The 18,213-nt window shown below is 39.3% G+C and overlaps 1 protein-coding gene across 2 annotated transcripts in view; it reads left to right on the top strand.

Annotated features, from left to right (window-relative positions):
- Positions 1 to 18,213, top strand: part of CMYA5 (cardiomyopathy associated 5) — a 47,754-nt gene that overhangs the window by 3,261 nt on the left and 26,280 nt on the right. For both annotated transcript variants that reach the window (XR_005843161.2, XM_424765.8), the window contains exons 2-3: positions 4,215 to 15,723; positions 18,001 to 18,096. Coding sequence is in view for 1 of the 2 variants with exons in the window: in XM_424765.8 (XP_424765.5) it covers positions 4,215 to 15,723; positions 18,001 to 18,096 (11,605 nt within the window). In the remaining variant the exon portion in view is untranslated. The remainder of the gene's footprint in view (positions 1 to 4,214; positions 15,724 to 18,000; positions 18,097 to 18,213) is intronic.

Below are 18,213 nucleotides of genomic sequence, written 5' to 3'. Positions count from 1 at the left end.
GATGTCTTTTGTTTCTAGTTCTGTGTAGAATTAATCATTTAAACAGCAGAAATATTTTGAAAGCATGCGTTGTATTTCTTAAAGCAAACAGCAAAGATGAGTATGATGTTAGTAAGTTTTAATTTTTGTGTTGATGACTGTGAGATTACAGTCCAGCTATGGAAAGGTAGTATCCAAGTGGTTTATGTATCCTCTAGAATACCTGAGTCTCTAACAATTCCCTGATATGTGCATGGCTCCAAAACAGTTCTGCCTCTCGTAACTTCCCCAACCAATTTACTTTTGCAGTGGGAAAGTCTCAGGGAGTGCCTGCATCCAGGATTTACACAAAAAGGACTCTGCAGCCAATTTATAAGCACTTCCATGTAACTTCATTAGCGGTGACATCAAAAGGACAGTAAATGAGGAGAAAGTCATAGAATCCTTGAATTTATTTATTTATTTATTTATTTATTTCAATGAGATAGTCATTCCACAGGAAGATCTGAAGTTAGCAGGACATTAACAAGTGAAAGGCTGGGTTTAAAAACACTGCATTTCTCTAGCACCTAATTCCCTTACTCTGAAGAAGGAAATGTATGAGCTCCAGCCCTAAAAAAATGCACAGTAGTTGGAAGAGATGATGCTAAGCTTACAATTGCTATAGGGAAAATGGGCCAGCATGGTAAAGGCAGAAACTGCACAAATGTATGAAAAAAAAATCACAGAGAAATGATGTATTTCTTTCATCTGGGGTGGCAATTTGGTCAGTGCAATTTTTTTTCTTCTTGCGCTATGTCTGATTCTGGTAGCAGCCGTTAGGAAATGAGACGTCTTATCTGTGCAGGTCATCACCACATCTTGACATCTCAGCTGTTTCACTGAGGTTGTTTCCAGCTTGCGAGGTGTCATGCAGCACAACAAGAAGTTTAAATCATACCAGGAGTGACAAGGTCTGATGTGAAGAGCATGAAGCTCTTCATCCAGCTCTGGATGATTTTAGAGAGCTGGTGCTTCTAAATGTTCCTCTGTAATGGCAGTGGCGTAGCACAGACAGGCATACTTCAGTGTCTGAGCCCTCCTGCTCTGGCAGATGGGGAGGTGAAAACTCTTCCCAACATGATACAGAAGAGAATACGTATCCAGCCTTCTGTGCTGGACTAAAAATCTGAAATCTCATTAGGCACAGCCTTTTAAGAGGCAAAAGACTGTGAGAAGGAGGAAGTGGTAAGAAAATTCTGGGGTTTGGGCTTTTATGACAGAAAGAACAAAACAGATTATCGGTGTCTTTGAAAACTGTAAAAGGTTTGAGCCAATGTCCAGTAACAGATTAACACAACAACAGGATGGGGTGTGAAATGTCCATCTGAAATAAAGCAGCACTGGCTTTTGTCCCTAGATGCCATATCTTTATTTATGCACCCAAAATATTTGGAGCATATTTTTTGCAATGGCAGACAGTTCCCCAGCTGGAAAGCTTCTACTGTGCAGCACACAAGTTGTAGACAAAACTAGAGGAGAATTTGGAAGTATATTGGATGGTAATGCTTGAATTCTACATCTTTCACTCTGGTCTTAAAAACAGAAAGCATGTGCTCCTTGCACTATAGGGGAATATAGACTACTGCCGGTTTGGAAAAGGCACAATGACATGAACTAATGAAACCTTTTGATTAGGCAGGGCCAGTGGAGCCCACTTTTATTACCTATTATCAGCTGAAATGGAAGTGCTTCCCTATTTTGCATGGGACATTATTTAGTAGCACCAGGTGATGTAGAAGAATAGGTTAAAAAGTATCTGAGGGCTATGTAGAAGTTGAAAAATCTGTAAAAATATTAGACTTCTGTTACTGTGAACTCAGATAAGACATTAAGTCTTCCTTAGAATTAATGATATTAATTTGCTGTTGTTGTCATCTTTGCTACACTCAAGTCAACTAATGCTAAACCATGAAAATAGCAAAGGAAAAGCTAGCAGCAAAATTGATACAGATTTTTTTTGCTTCATTTTTTCCTCTGAACTATAGATCTTACTTCATGAAGCCAGCCTTACTAGGGAATACCATACCTAGTCAGGTAAACAGCTGTACATGCTGCATTTATGTTTGAGTTTTGATGTCTTCTTTATTTGGCTTTGTTTGGGAGCTAGGTGTTGGGTTTGAGTTTTTTTGGCTAGGCAGTGATCATTTGTTATCATACTGTCAGATCGGCAAGGATATTCCCTCAGTTAGGTAAAGGTAATGCCAGCAGTGCTAAAAGTGTTACCAGACTAGAATCTTTTTTTTTTTTTTTTCTCCTTTACTGAGGGACTGAGCAGTTTTGCTGAGAGACCTTTCCGAATTCTTGACGGTTTGCTGAGTTTGCTTGATGGAGAGAATATGACCAATGCTGAGCGCTCCTGACCGGTGTTCCCTTGGCCTTTGACACAATTGTAATGCTGAATCACAGCTTCTGGTGTCACTTGGGTTCTGCTTTCTTCACCTTCGTTTAAGTGCTTTATCCAGATCACGTAGAAAGTGGGTTTATCCTCTGTTTATCAAAACTGGACTTTGTGTAGCCATAGGTTTGCACCCTTCTCCACTTCTTCATCAGCTCTGCTGAAGTCTCTGCCAGCTAAGCACTCTACATTTCTTTCAATCAGCTACTAACAGAGTTCTGTTCTGTACTATGACTGTGAAGGGGAAAGGGACCTGGGGGTGTTGGTTGATGCTTGGCTGAACATGAACCGGCAGTGAACCCAGGTGGCCAAGAGGGCCAATGCCATCCTGGCTGCATTAGAAATAGTGTGGCCAGGACAAGTAGGGAGGTAATCATCCCCCTGTACTCAGCACTGGTGAGGCCGCACCTTGAGTACTGTGTTCAGTTTTGGGCCCCTCACTACAAGAAAGACATTGAAGCCCTGGAACATGTCCAGAGAAAGGCAGTGAAACTGGTGAGGGGTCTGGAGCACAAGTCCTCTGAGGACTGGCTGAGGGAGCTGGGACTGTTTAGTCTGGAGAAGAGGAGTCTCAGAGGAGACCTTATTGCACTCTACAACTTCCTGAAGGGAGGTTGTGACAAAGAGAGGTTTGGCCTCTTCTTCCAGGCAACAAACAGGACCCGTGGAAATGGCCACAAGTTGTACCAGAGGAGGTTTAGATTAGACATAAGGAAAAACTTTTTCTCTCAGAGAGTGTTCAGGCACTGGAATGGCTGCCTAGGGAGGTGGTGGAGTCACCATCCCTGGCAGTGTTCATGAGGTATCTGGTTGAGGAGCTACAAGATATGGCTTAGTGGCTTGTGGTAGTAATGGTGATGGGAGGATGGTTGGACTAGATGATCTTGTAGGCCCTTTCCAACTTTGTGTTTCTATGATTCCATGATTCTCCTTAATTAACTAATATCTACATAAGGAATATTGGGGTTGAATGCAATAATCACCATTCACGTGCTTCCTTGAAGTAACCATTGCAGCCCTAGTTAGATGTTTGTTTTTTTTTTAATTGCACTGTGTTTTAGTGTATTTTTATTTCTTTCACTATTCTTTACATTCTTATTTCTAAGATTGTTTTTTCAAAGCTTCCAAGAACACATTTCTACATTTTTAATTTTTTTTATTTTTAATGAGACTAGATTTAATTGCAGCATGTGATAGTGTATTGATTGCATATCATAAGGTTTCAAGTTATTATTATGAAACACTGTTATTTCATTCAGGGATAGCCTGGAAGGTCTAGATTGCTGTATGTATTCTGAATTACTTTATTAAATATGTACACTGCTTAGACAATGAAACAGAAGACAGCAACAAACTATTCTCTACTACCATGCGGACTGTATAATCATTTTACAATTAGACAAAGCAAGTGTAGGTGCTATTAAAACACTGACAGTATCTTATGCATGTTTAGTGCAATGTGTAAATTATACTGTGAGTTAATCAGGCACTGATTCAAAATCCATTTGATCTCACACTCACAAACAAGGTCACAAGAAATGCAGTTTTTCCTGAATTGTCATGAGCATTTCAACACCTCCCCTTCATTGAACTAACCTTGCAACACAAAGCCTTACACAAATTTATCTAAAATACATTTCTCAGATGAAATATGGCATTTCTTCTGTTTGTGTTCCAAAATCTATGCAAATGAAGTATTTTTATAAGTTTGAATAACGTTGCTTTAATGCATTGGACTTCACTGCAATAATTTGATGTTCTATGACTTTATGGCTCTTTCTTTTCTTTTCTTTTTTAGTTTGAAAGATCTTATCCAAAGTGAAGATGTGAAACCCAAGCTGCAGTACATCATGACTAATCCCTCCTTTTCTATGGTAACAGTTCAAAGTGAAGATAGTGGGATAACATGGGAAACCAGCTCAAGCAGGTGTTCTACTCCATGGACTTCAGAAACTAGTACAACTTCCGATCTTTACAGTATGGAAAGTTCACCAGTGGGTTCTCCTCCAGGAAAAGTTATCTTTATTATGGATGAAGGTAAAATTGTTCGGAAAAGGAAGCGTAAACCTTCAAATAGAATGCCATTGCCCACACATGTGATAGGAGGTCAGGGCAATAAGAAACGTGATTTTTCTGGAATGCAGAGGCAAGAACCAAGAACTGTTCTAGGAGATGTGCATGGCTCAGTGTTAAATGTTGAACAGATGGAAGCACAGGATATAGATGAAGACATGTTGGAGGACAGAGAAGATCTGGAGAATATTGCAGAACAACCAGTAAAACGTGCTCCAATAAGATCAATATTTAGAGAAAGCAGACTGAGAAAAGTAGGGCCAATCCTTGGAGGACCAGTAAAATCTAGAATCCAGCTGTTCAATTCAATTTTTGGAGGGACTGGGCCACTCCCTGAAACACTAGAAAAAGGTAGAATCCAAAGAAAGAGCTCTGTTTCGGGAGAACTTGAATGCTTCCTTGAAGCATCAGTAAAAGAAAGATCGCATAAATTCATTTCGGAAACAACACATACAAAGTCTTTCCAGAGAACAAGTAGAAGTTTTGAAACGCCATCAGAAAGAAGAAGGAATCAAAGGCAGCAATCCACAGCACAGTCAAATCAAAGCTATTCTTCAGTAACACCTCTTGAAAAACAACTTAGTAGTAAAGATGTTGCATTTAAAAATATTAAACCTGTTAAAACAAAAGATAAACCAAGCAAGTTTTCAAAGTCTGGTGAAGAAACAACTTTTCAGCACGAAGAAAGAAAAGACAGGCAATCTCAACTGGAGAATTTGAATCAGGTATCAGGGAAGTCACAAAAATTCAGCCCTCCCAAAGAAGCAAGGAAGCAGCAAAGTTACTCATATTTACCCGCAGCTAACAGCGCAATAACAGAAGAGTTAACAACTACTGCACTAGAGTCTGATGATAAATCAGAAGAACAAGTGCCACTTCCTTCAAAAGAAACTGCAAATAAGAAACCAGATAAATCACTCCTGACAGCATCAGATCTTCTAGATGAACCAAAGGAGCAAGAGATTCAGCCCAGTTCAACACTACCGTCTGTTTTGGCAGATTCTGTTAATAAATTAGATAGACAAAGTACCCAACCTACAGTATCTGCAGCAGAACATCTTGAGAAGGAAGTACAGAAGTCAGCAGTTCAGTCTTACTTACCTTATGCTCCGTCAGCTAAATCCAGTTATTCCACTCCATCTGAAACAAGACAGGAGGATATTATTCCTAAGTCATCAGAAACTGCACAGTCAGAGTCTGGACATGTGCTTTTACCTCATTCTCTAGATGTAACAGAGAAGCAAGAAACTGAGTGTCACTTGTCAGCAACTGCACAGTCAGAAACTGACCATTCTGGTCTATTGTATTCTGTTAAAAAAAAGGAGAGTCAAAGGACCCCACTACCAGAAATTCAAAATATTTGCTTAGAGAAGCAAACAAAGTCAGAGCAAGACTTATTCTTTGCTCAAGAAGCAGAGGAGCAAGTAATCAAACTAAATTCACATACTCCTGAAAAGATGGATTCTAAGTATTTTGGCATTTCATATCCTGTTTGCACAGAAACACAAGAAACTCGGAAAAAATCAGTTGTAAATAAAGCATTAGATTTGGATCGCCCTGTTTTTTCTGTTGATAAAAACAATCAAGCAGAAAGTGCACAAATGGAGATGGAATATCCAGATTTTTCATACTCCAATGAGGAAAGTGGGGAATCAGAGATACTGCAGACAGAGACAGAGCATCCAGATTTCTCTTTTTCCAAGGAAGTAACAGGGCAATTTGAGAGTGCACAACTAAAGACAGACAATCCACATTTCCCATATTCCACAGAAGAAACAGATAAATCAAAGAGTTCACAAGGGGAGACAGAGCAGCCAGATTTCTCATTTTCCAGGGAAGAAGTGAGGGAATCAGAGAGTGCACAGCTGGAGACAGTAAATCCAGAATTCCTTTTTTCCAAGAAAGAAATAGAAAAATCAGAGAGTCCACACCTGGAGACAGAGCATCCAGATTTCTCGTATTCCAGGGAAGAAATGATGGAATCAAAGAGTGCACAGTTAGAGATGGAGCAGTCAGACTTTTCTTTTTCTAGGGAAGAAATAGAGGATTCAGAGAGTGCACAACCTAAGATAGAGCATCCAGATTTTTCATATTTCAGAGAAGAAATGGTGGAATCAGACGATGCACACATGAAGATGGAGCAGCCAGACTTTTCTTTTTCTAGGGAAGAAATAGAGGATTCAGAGAGTGCACAACCTAAGATAGAGCATCCAGATTTTTCATATTCCAGAGAAGAAATGGTGGAATCAGACTATGCACACATGAAGATGGAGCAGCCAGACATTTCACTTACCAGGGAAGAAACAAGGGAATTGGAGAGTACGCAACTGGAGACCAAGCATCCAGAATTTGATTTTTCCAAGGAAGATATGCAGGAATCAGAAAGTACACAGATGGAAACAGAGCATCCAGATTTCTCTTATTCCAGGGAAAAAATGGTGAAAACAGAGAGTGCACAGCTGGAACAGACAGACTTTTCTTTTTCCAGGGAAGAAACAGAAGAATCAGAGAGTGCACAGCTGGAAACAAAACATCGGGACTTTTTGTTTTCCAGGGAAGAAACAGAAGGGCAAAAATCTATTCCCTTTGAACTGGAACAGCCGAAGTCTTACTCTCCTGAAGAAGCAGAGCACGAAAGAACAGCACAACTTGAGTTGGAACCTTCAGACATATCCTGTTCGATGGAAGAAGCAGAGAAAGAAAACACTACAGAACTTGAGTTAGTACATCCAGATATATCTGATTTTGCTGGAAGAGATAGAATGCAGCACATGGGGCATAAGGAAACAAGACATTCAGATTTACCATATCCAATGGATGAAACAAAGCATCAAGATTTGGCACAAGTAGATAATAACAAACCTCTTTTGTCATATTTTGATGATAGAGGGGAACAGCCACAACCTGTACAGAAGGATTTACAACCTGGAGGTAAGCTTTACTCCCTTGGCAACTCAATGCAAGGAGAAACTAATCAACTGCATTCAGAGTGTCCAGTTTTGCCATATTCTGCTGCAAAAGAGCAGCAACATAAAGAAGAGTCAGATACATCGTATTTAACTGGAAAAACAGATCAGGAAATATTTCAATCAAAGGTGGAACATGCAGATTTCCCGTATTTCTGTGGAGAAGCAGCACAAGAAGCAGTACAAAAAGACGTAGGAAGTCCAGAGTGGTCATCTTTCACTAGTGAAACGCAACAAAGTGAAATCACACAACTAGCTTCAGAAAATAGGGATCTCTCATTTACCACGGGAGAAATAGTGCAAGAAGAAATGAAGTCAGGATCTTCGTACTCCTCACATTCAATTGACAGACCAACACACAGGCAGATGGTTCAGCTGGAGCAAGAGCATTTACTTCCTACTTATTCCTCTCCTGATAGTCAGCAAGAGGAAACCACACCACTGGATTTGCCTCAGCCAGATATATCATATTCCACTGGAAAAGTAAAACAAGAAAATAGAGTACAGAGAGGGCAGGAAGAGATGGTAGAAATCCAATCAGAAGCTACACAGAAGGAACTGGATTATTCAGATTTGACAGAAAACTGGGGGAAAGCAGAAACACGGGACATGGACCAAATGAATTTGGCACAGCAAGAAACAACTGAACCAGAGTTAGAGCATCCACCTTTGCCATATTCTTTCAGTGAACTAATGCAAGAAGAAAAGGAAGTGGAATCAGCATATCCAGAACAGACATTTTATGCAAGTATAGACATGAAGGAGAAAGTGACACAACAGAAAACAAAGCAACCATTTCTTTCGTGTTTCACTGGAAAAAAAGAAGATGAAATTATGCATCCAGAGCAGGAGCAAACATCTGTGCCCTTTTCTAGTGGCAAAGAAGCACCACTGGAAATGGAAATGGGTTCCGAATATCCAGATGTGTCATATTCCTCTCACAGACCTGAACAAGAAAAGTTTAGACATCCAACCTTGCCATTCAGTTCGAAGGAACAAGAAGCTGCACCACCAGTGATAGAACATCCAGATTTTTCATACAACACTGGTGAACTGAAACCCGGAGATACCATACAGCAGGAGTCAGAATATCCAGAGAAGTCTTACTCCATGGAAGAAATGCAACAAGAATCAGAATATTTAGATTCACCAGAAACCCTGGGCAGAGCACAAGATGAAACTGTGGAGATGGAATCTGAATACCCAGATGTATCATGTTCTGATGACCAAAAAAGCCAGCAAGAAACTTCACAACTGGCTTCAAAATATCCAGGTACATTGTTTTCCTTTAGCGATTTTAAAGAACAAGCAACTCAAGAGTTTGACTCAAAACACAAAGATTTGCCTAGGGTTGCCAGGAAAAGAGCTTTACCAGAAACAGCACAAATAGACTCAAAATATCCAGATTTGACGTATTCCTTTGGAAAAGCAGAGGAGCCAGAAATTTCACAGTCAGAAGCAAGACACTCTGACTTGTCACATTCCACCGGTGAAACAAACAAATCTGATCTGTTGGATCAGAAACACATAAAAATTTCTGTTGACAGAGAAAAGCAGCAGCAAACACCAGAAGAGCAGGTAGAGCAAGAAAAGTTTTCATATTCTTCTAGCAAAACAGAGCAGTTAAAATATGCTGAAGAGGGCTTTGAGAAACAAGATTTATCATTTTCCAGTGTTAGGCCAGATGAGAAAATGGCTCTGACAGAGACTGAACATGCTGCTGTGATAAATCCTCTGGAAAAAGCAGAAGTGCAACAAAGAGTACAACTAGAATCAGAGCAAATGGATTTAACTCGCCCCTTTGAAAAAGAAGAACAGAAAATGGCTCAGCCAGAAGCGGAAAGATCTCGTTTGGCCCATTCTGTGGGTACAGCAGAACTAGAAGAAATAGCAGAACCAGCGCAGAGATATCCTGACCTGCCTTATTCTGTTTTCAAAGTAGGAAAACTGCAAAGTGAAGAGCTGAAGCCTGAACATCCCGGTCTAGCCTGTTCCTTCAACAAAGTAAAGGAAATAACACAACTGAATGTGTTGGATACCCACGACAAAACAGAGGAATGCCCACTTGCTAAGCTGGAGCTGGGCAATGAAGATTTGGCATCTCCTGCTGACAAAATTGGACAGCAAGGAATGGTGCATACAGCCTTGGAATGCCCTGATGAGAACCAGTCTGCCAGCAGAGCACAGCATCCACAACCAACAAAAGAGAAACTAGAAGTTCCAGATATATCATCTCACAGTGGAAATGAAGAGCAAAGAGGAATGGCAAAACCAGTGCTGAAGCATCCTGATTTATCATATTCTACTCATGGAACACAGCCACAAAAAAATACACAGCTAGAGTTAGGAAAACCAGATCTAGCAACTTGGCCTGGCAAAACAGAGCAAGCACAGCCTGCTCAAAAAGAACAGTCAGGCTTCTTGCATTCTTTTTACAAAGAGGAAGCACAACCAGAAATGGGACGTTCACAGGTATCTTATTCTGTTAGTGAAACAGAACAAGAAATTGCACATGAGGAATCAATCCATTCAGATCTATCTGCTGGCAGATTAAAACAGCATGAATTCATACAACCAGAGGCAGAAATAATGGATTTATCATGCTTGGTTGGTGAACCACAGCAATCTCAAATAGATGAACTGGATTTGGAATATCCGGATTTATCACATTCCACTGGTGCACTACAGAAACAAGAAGAGGTTCAACCAGAGCTGGAAGAGCCAAGTGATTTTTCATCATCTCTCAGAAAAGAGCAAGGGGAAAATGCAAGAATGCAGGCAGAATGCTCTGAGTTTCAGAGCTCTGTTTGGAAAGCAGAAAGGCTGCAAGATTCGCAGGTGGAATCAGAACGCACAGATTTGTCATTCTCTGTTACCATAGCAGAATCTCATGAAACAACACCATCAGTGTTGAAGGAACTTGATTTGTTGCGTTCTTCCGTCAAAACAATGCAATCATGGGATTCACCAGAGCCTGATCATCTAAACATCTCAAATGCTGTGGCCAAGGTACCACACCCTGACATGTTCTCTTCCACCAGTGAAGAAAAACAGAGTGCACAAGTGGATTTTAAACAGGAGAGAGAAAGCTGTGCATTACACACAGAGGAAATGACAAAATTGAAATTAGAACAGCCAACACTGTCAAGTGCTCATGGCACAGTGGAGCAGCCAAGAAGGACGTCAATGGAAGGAGAATTCCTGGACACCTCACGTCTCTCTGGTGAAAAAAGAGAAAACAGGAAAGAGAAACGAGACATGTCAAGACAAGAGTTAGAACATTTATCAGATTTATCAGATTTGACTGACAAAACACAGCAGCAAGAAACCACACAACCTGAGTCAAGACAATCAGATTTATCATCTTACTCTGGAAAGAAAGAACAACCACAAACTGTTCAAGTGGAAGGAGAACATCAGGAGTTGCTACGTTTTCCTGGTGAAACACAACGGCAAGGAACAGCAGAACCGGAGGTTGAACATTCAGATTTGTCATATTCCATTGGCAAAGTAGAGCAGCCACAAGCTACACAATGGAAATCAGAGCAGCCTGTAGCACCTCATCACATTGGAACAACAGATCAACAAGGAATAGCACATTCAGTGCAGGACTTAGGACAAGATTTTATATATGACCCTGGTAAAACAGATGAAATACAAACTGTGCAAGGTGAACTGGAACATACAGCTTTATTGTATTCTTCTGACAAAACAGAACAAGAAATGGTGATGTCAGAGTTGCAACATCCGCAGCTATCTTATTCTGTAAGAGTAATAGAAGAGAAAACTGCACATCAGAAATCAGACAATAAAGATTTGTCGTATTCTACTTGCCATCAGGAGCACCACAAAACTGTACAACCAGAGATGGAAGAAATGGATTTATCCTATCCAACTGAGAAATCAGAGCACTCACAATCTGCCCAAATAGTACTGCAAAAGCCAGGGTTTTTGAAGTCTTTTGGCAAGCTGGAGGAAAAGGGATTGGCTCAGCCTTCCTTTTTGCATTCAGTTGGTGAAGAAAAGCAGAAACCATCTTCAGAGTTAGACTTAATGCAACCATGTTTATCACATTTACTTGATAAAGCAGAAAAACAGGAAACTGCACAAGAAGTGTTTATGTCTTCTGACTTCTCATATTCAATGGGAAAAGCAGACCAATTGCAAACAGAACAAGTAAAATTAAAATATCCAGATTTTTCATATTCTCTTGACAAAGCAGAAACTCATGGAGTGAAACCACTGGGTTTATTATCCTCTTATAGCAAAGCAGAGCAGACACAGACTGCCCATCCGGAACATCCAGAGACATCATATGTTGCAGGCAGAACAGAGAAAAAGGATGGGATCCATCCTGAACTGCAGTGTTTTAACTTGCCATCCTCTGCTGTTGAAGTGGAGCAACAGGAAACGTTTTCTGTATCTTATACTTCTGCCAGGACTGAGGAACAGCAAACTGCAGAACTGAAGTCTGAACAATCAGATTTACTAAATTCTACTGAAAAAGTAGAAAAGGGTGAAATAGCCGAATCGAGAGCAGGACATTCAGAGAAGTGGAACACTGGGATTATTTCATCTCTAACTACTCTGTTGGAAACTGAACAAGATTTATCCTTTTCCACTAAGGAAGCAACAAGCCAAAAAACTCAACCCTTTTCATCTCTTCCTGAAAAATCAGTGTCTGTACCGTTGGGTGTTTCACATTCTGAAACAAAAGTGGAAAGAAATCCAAAGTCTTCACCTGTAACTGGAAGTCTGTCCTCTGAGCATTTAGATTTGTCTTACAGCCGGTGTAAAACAGAGCCATCAGAAACAGCACAGCCTGTGTCAGGTTTCTTCTCTACAAGAAAAGAAGCAGAGAATACAAGAATTCATCTACATTTGCCCATGTCTGCACAGTCAGAGGCTGAACATGTAATTTTACCTGAAACAGAGAGAGAGCAGACTCCACATTACTTCCACACAACTCCACAATTAGAATCTGAAAAATTAAGTACAACATATTGTATAGATAAAGCAGAAACTCTAGAAGGTCAGGAGTATTTAACTGCACCTTCAAAACTAGAGACTGAATCTTCAGCTCCATTTTATTCAGTTGATGAAACACATCAGCAAGAAATTCTACCTTATTCAAAACCTGCCTCTGAGAATTTGTTTGCCGAGTATTCTCTTGCTGAACAAGAAAAGCAAAGCATGAAGCTAGTTATTCCCCAGTCTGCACAATCAGAGTGTAAACATGTAACTCCACCACATGATGAAGCAGAATTGCAAAAAAATCAGGTATATTCACCTAAACCAGCAAGCCTGAAGACAGAACAGTTTGAGAATAAGACCATAGTACACAGAAAAGAACGAGATGAACAAGATCTCACGGAGTGTTTGTCATTAGAGCAGCTAAGTTCCCCCAAATTATCTGTCAAGTGGGATAAACAAGAAGTACAACCAGATGTACAGAAGGTGCCACAACTGGTGAGCGCAGAGTCAAAGGCAACTGCTGTAGCAGACCAGCAATCAGTATCATCAGATCCATTTGTACCTTTTCATGCTGTGTCTGAAAAAACAGTATCTGTGTCTTTCACTGATGACAAAGAAAAGCAAAATATTCCATCATCTCTACCTAACATATTAGGCATACCTGAAAACCAAACAAATATAGTTTCAGGTAGTTACACTAAAGAAGAGGATAGACATGGAATGCAGCCATATTTCACAGGGCAGAAGCATTCATCCTTAGAGCAACCCAGATCTGTTTCCTCAGATCTTGTTTGTGACACTGTGGCACACAAAACTCGGCATTATTCTTGTGAGCAGGGTACACTTTATTCAATGGAGTCAAAGCCCATTTTTCCCAGTTCTAATGAAAAGCAGAATCCAGATATTCCATCTCCTGGGCTAGCCAGCTGGCTGGCAGAAGAAGTGAAAGCTCATTCAATTAATCCTATACCAGCTAAAGGAGTAGACAAGCTTTCTCCAAATGAAGCTTCAGATCTTGGATCAAAACAATTCCCAGCTGGAAATTTCACAGAAGTTGCAGTTCATGGCACTACAGACAATAAAGGTGACACATTTAGAGTTTCTGATTCTGAAACTGAAATTTCCTGTGGGCTGTCCTCAGAAGCTGGTCACAGAGCAGGAAGACATGATTTGCCATCTCCAAGAGCAGATAATCCAGGTTCAGACAAAGGTCCAGAGAGTGAAACTAGGTTTGGAAACCCTACAAAAAGGAAAGCAGCACAACATCTGGAGGAAGACAAAATGTCTGAAGTGTCTGAGCATTACCTGAGAAGAGAAGAAGAAGAAATGAAACACATGAGCACTGTAGAAGACAGTCAGCATGCTCCAGAACCTATTGAACAAAAAGATCTATTTAATATAATTTCAGAAGGTTATGAAATACTCAATATTCATGCTCCTACACATATTTCTTCCATTGATCAAGAAGAAAGTAAACACATGCCAGATAAACTAGAATACTTGGAAACAAATCCTTCATTTAAGAAAAAAATTGCTCATGAAAGACATGAAGCTTCAGCTTCTGAAACAACAGAAATTTCTGGTATCTCAGTGTTGGGAATGTCTGAAAGCCATGAAGTAAAAGAATTGGTCAAAACTGAGGATGCTGGGGAAACTGAAGAAATACAAGAAGAAAATCCAGTGTTGTCAGAAAGCAAAAATCATGCAGTCTTGGATCCTGACAATGGCATTTCTGAAATTGATTATTTTGAAAAATATACCTTGATTGATGACAAATCCCCAATTAAGCCACATTTTGAAAGACCAAGTTCATCATTCCCTGTGAAAGAAGATCTTAATGAACCTGTGGAACAGGCCACATCTTCCAAAGAAACTGCTGAGGAAGATACTTTGGAAGAGGAATTTGCCTTACTTGAGGATTTGGATGAAGTATTTTATGGAACTGTGAAAGGAGAAAGCAAAATGGAGTCTTATGCAGGTGCTTCAGAACCTTTTCCTCTGCAGAAATCAATTGACATTAGCAGTAAAAAAACTACAAGTGTAGAAGATGAACAGAAGTCACCAGGGACCCCACTATTTGATTCAGAAGAAGGAGTGCTAGAACGATCTCTATTGTTTCCTACCACTGTTGCTGCTGTTAATCCAGAGCTTTTGGAGGAACCACCTGCTCTATCATTTTTATACAAGGATCTCTATGCAGAAGCAGTAGGAGAAAAGACAAAGGATGAGACTCCTTCTGATGAAGAAAGTGGTAACTCTAATGCATCTTTTCCAAGCAGAAATTCAGACACAGATGACGGAACAGGAATTTATTTTGAAAAATACATTCTTAAAGATGAAATTCCAGGTAAAGTCTTAGAGCCTCAGAAGGATCAGATACCAGAAGATGAATCTTTTAGTGGAGGAATTTCAGTTCCAAGTTCAGAGGAGAAATATAAGCAGACGTCTGCTGATGCTTTAAGTGTTAGAACTGAGACTGTGCCGGAGAGAGAGATTGTGGAGAAAGTCCACAGTGACATTAAAGCAACAATTTGCAAACCAACGCATGCCATTCCTTTTGGAGGAAGAGTAATTGTTTCAGGTGCAAGAAGTGATGTCACTGAACAAAGAGAAGAAAATGTTCCTGTGGAAACAACTGAGGAGTTACCAGAGCAAACAAGTCAACAAGGTTATAGTCAAATAGTTGATTCTCTGGGAGCTGCACATCGAGAATCTATCAACAAGCAGGAAGAACACCGTGAAATAACAGCAGCTCCTCAAGTGGAACAATATGTTCCATATAATAGAACTCCTGTTGAAGACAGTGAAGATGATCAGTATACCCAAGAAATTGTTTCTCATGTTCCTACCATTCAGCAAAGGGAGAAGCCAGACTTTCAAAGAGAAGAGCAGCACCCTCATGTTTATGAAGATTTCGCTGAGTCAATGGACTATGATGTGATTACACAAGAAGAACTTTTGCAAGATGAAATATCATCTGAACTCACACATGAGGAGCTATTATTTGAAGACAGGGACTCTTTTGAGCATATTGGGGATAGTTATGAATTTTTTAATGAGCCGGAGCAAAGAACACCTGTTGAACTTGAAGATTCAGGATTTGTGGTGATGTATCCTGAAAAATCAGCAGCAAACATTCCTGAAATTGAGAGTCCACAAAGAGAACTGAAGAAAGCACAGACAGATACATACTGTTATCACTGCAAATGTCCAATATCTGCTATTGATAAGCTTTTTGGAGAACACAAAGACCATGAAGTCACGACCCTAGATGATGCTGCAACCAAGATGAAGGTAAGAATTAATTTGGGTGGGGAAGGAAATACTGAGCCTGATTTCTCTATGCTTCCCATGTAGTCAGTGGAAAGTCTTCAGAAAGCAATTGAAAGACTATCATAATATCTATAAAATAAAAGCTATTCCTAAACAAGAGAGAAATCTTGGAGGGAAAATATTAAAGTGTTCTGTAGAATCCTAAGTTTTCTAAGCTGATATTCTTTTTTATTCAGAAGTTTGAATGGCCATGCTTATATATATCTGTTACCAGACTTTTCATCTTCTAGTCTTCTTATCTGTGCAAGTTTGTCTGTTTTGTATGTGTAGAGTAAGAATTGGGAAGATGTTTCAATGAAGAGAATTTTAGTAACGGCAGCTCGTTTCATTTGACAAGGTACAGAAACCTCAATATGCAAGGGCCGTTATCATCACAAAATGTTCCCCAGTCAGGTTATGTGTATTGGTTGCTTGGAGATGCTAGACTAATTACAGAGTTTACAGTGCATAGTTTTTTTTGAAATTTCGTCCTCATTTTCTGTTCTTTCTGTTCATGTTTGCCTACCCTAATAGTATTTTAGCTGTGCTGCAGGTAAGAGTTTTACAAATCTTAGTTCTTTCCATTATTTTCAATCTGTATTACTCTAAAAAAACAGATAGAAATGTATCCCATTTCAGTAGAGTACACCTTTGATCTCATTAATAGTGAAAATGCTTTCATTTCTGTTGAAGGTCATTCTTCACTTAATTACAGTTTTACTTGTGAAAACCACAAGCATGTGATGTTTCGCTTTTCTCATATCAGATTTATTTTTGTGTACAGTTATAAAGATATTCTGTTCTTGTTTACCAGCCGTTTAATCTCACTTCAGAAATGTGAAGTCTCTTTTCTGGCTCATGATCAGTTGCACATAATACAGATTTAGTACAATTTCATTAACATCCCAGAAGAGTTCACATTTCCAGTATTATGTTATCTTTATAACTATATATTTTTATATTTTTATAAATAGTTTCAAATACCAATATTTGCAAACTATCTCCATGGTGTGCAGATGTATGGCAGCAGAGTTAGTTTTTATATACGACCATTCATTCTTGACATAGAAGTGATAATTAGTAACCAGTAAGTCACTAGCAAAGTCACAGACCTCAGTCATCTCTCATATGTACTTGCATTGCAGCAAGTCAAATTAAGCCACAAATAAATGTCCCATGATATCACTCCCTGGCTGTGGAACACGGACATGAAGCCAGAATTAATTCCGGCCACAGCGCAGGCTTGGCTTCACATGATTCTGCCACTCAGGGCTCAAGTTATTTTGAGATGGCATTTTGTATGTTTCTTTTTACCTCTGTATAATCACTGAGAAAATAATAAGATAGCAAAATACTTGTTGCCTGAACTTTATTGTAAGGATATAGCATTGCAGTTAAAAAACAATGAGCTGTGGATGGCACCTGTTAGATTTTATAGGTTATCTTGACAAACAGAACTTTGTCTCTGAATACTGGTGATTAGCCTTTAATATTTATAAAGTCAGCTTTCAGCTTTACAGTCCGTTGTGACATTTATAATTAATGGAAAGTCATATGCTAGTTTTCAAACAGATTTGACTGTAGAAGTTTGCCATAATATGAAGCTGTTACCAAGGGAGTTGACCTGTTGACCTTCCTTTTAGATTTATGCCAGTTATTTACAACTAAGCATTTTTATAAATTATAAATTTTACTTGAGCAGACAGCTAGTTTCTTTCAGGAGTGGTAAAGAAACATTAAGAAAAAGTTCTGAATTGTTTCTGGTGCCTGTTGTCCCTTGGATTGCTTTTGTTTGCACATGTAATTCAAACAGTGATTTTGATGGATTCTGGTTTACAAGAAAATATCTTTAAAATGCTAATTAAAAAACAAAATCATAGGGCTGCATAATCTGTCAGCCTCATAATTTCCTGTCATAATCTCCTTCTTCTGGGCTTTTTTCTCTTGAGAATACTCATGAGGCTCTAAGTATCCTCTGTTTCTAACAAAGCTACAATGGAATTTGTAATGTTTGACAACTTGTAGAGACACTCAGCACCTTGTTGAACTGAGATAACTTTTTTTGGATTGGAAACAGTCTTGTAGATGTTCCAGTTGCTATTTCTGCACTTGCCTTTGCATCCAGGGAGATGCCTGAACTTAATTTAGCAATTGTTCCAATGGTGGCTTGTGGCAAATAAAAATATACATTTCAACATAATATGTTGTGTGTGAAAACTTTATAAAACAACACAGTTAACAATACTTTTTAAATTTCAGGATCACTTAGGTGAATTGCTAATTGCACTGGAAAAAAAGTCAATGAAGATTGAAGAGTTTGTGAGTGATATCGAATCCCTATTTAACTCTGTGGAGGTAATTCCAGTGTTTTTTCACATTGATTTTCTTTCCCTCTACAATGTTGCTTCTAAATTATGTTTGACTTTCTCACAGTGTCATTTTTTGTGCTACAGTGGGCTATTTCTCCAGTCC

The sequence above is a fragment of the Gallus gallus genome, chromosome Z (assembly GCF_016699485.2).
Source record: "Gallus gallus isolate bGalGal1 chromosome Z, bGalGal1.mat.broiler.GRCg7b, whole genome shotgun sequence".
Taxonomy (NCBI): Eukaryota; Metazoa; Chordata; class Aves; order Galliformes; family Phasianidae; genus Gallus; species Gallus gallus.
Note: the sequence above shows the minus strand (reverse complement) of the source record. Positions and strands in the feature narration are given on the sequence as shown.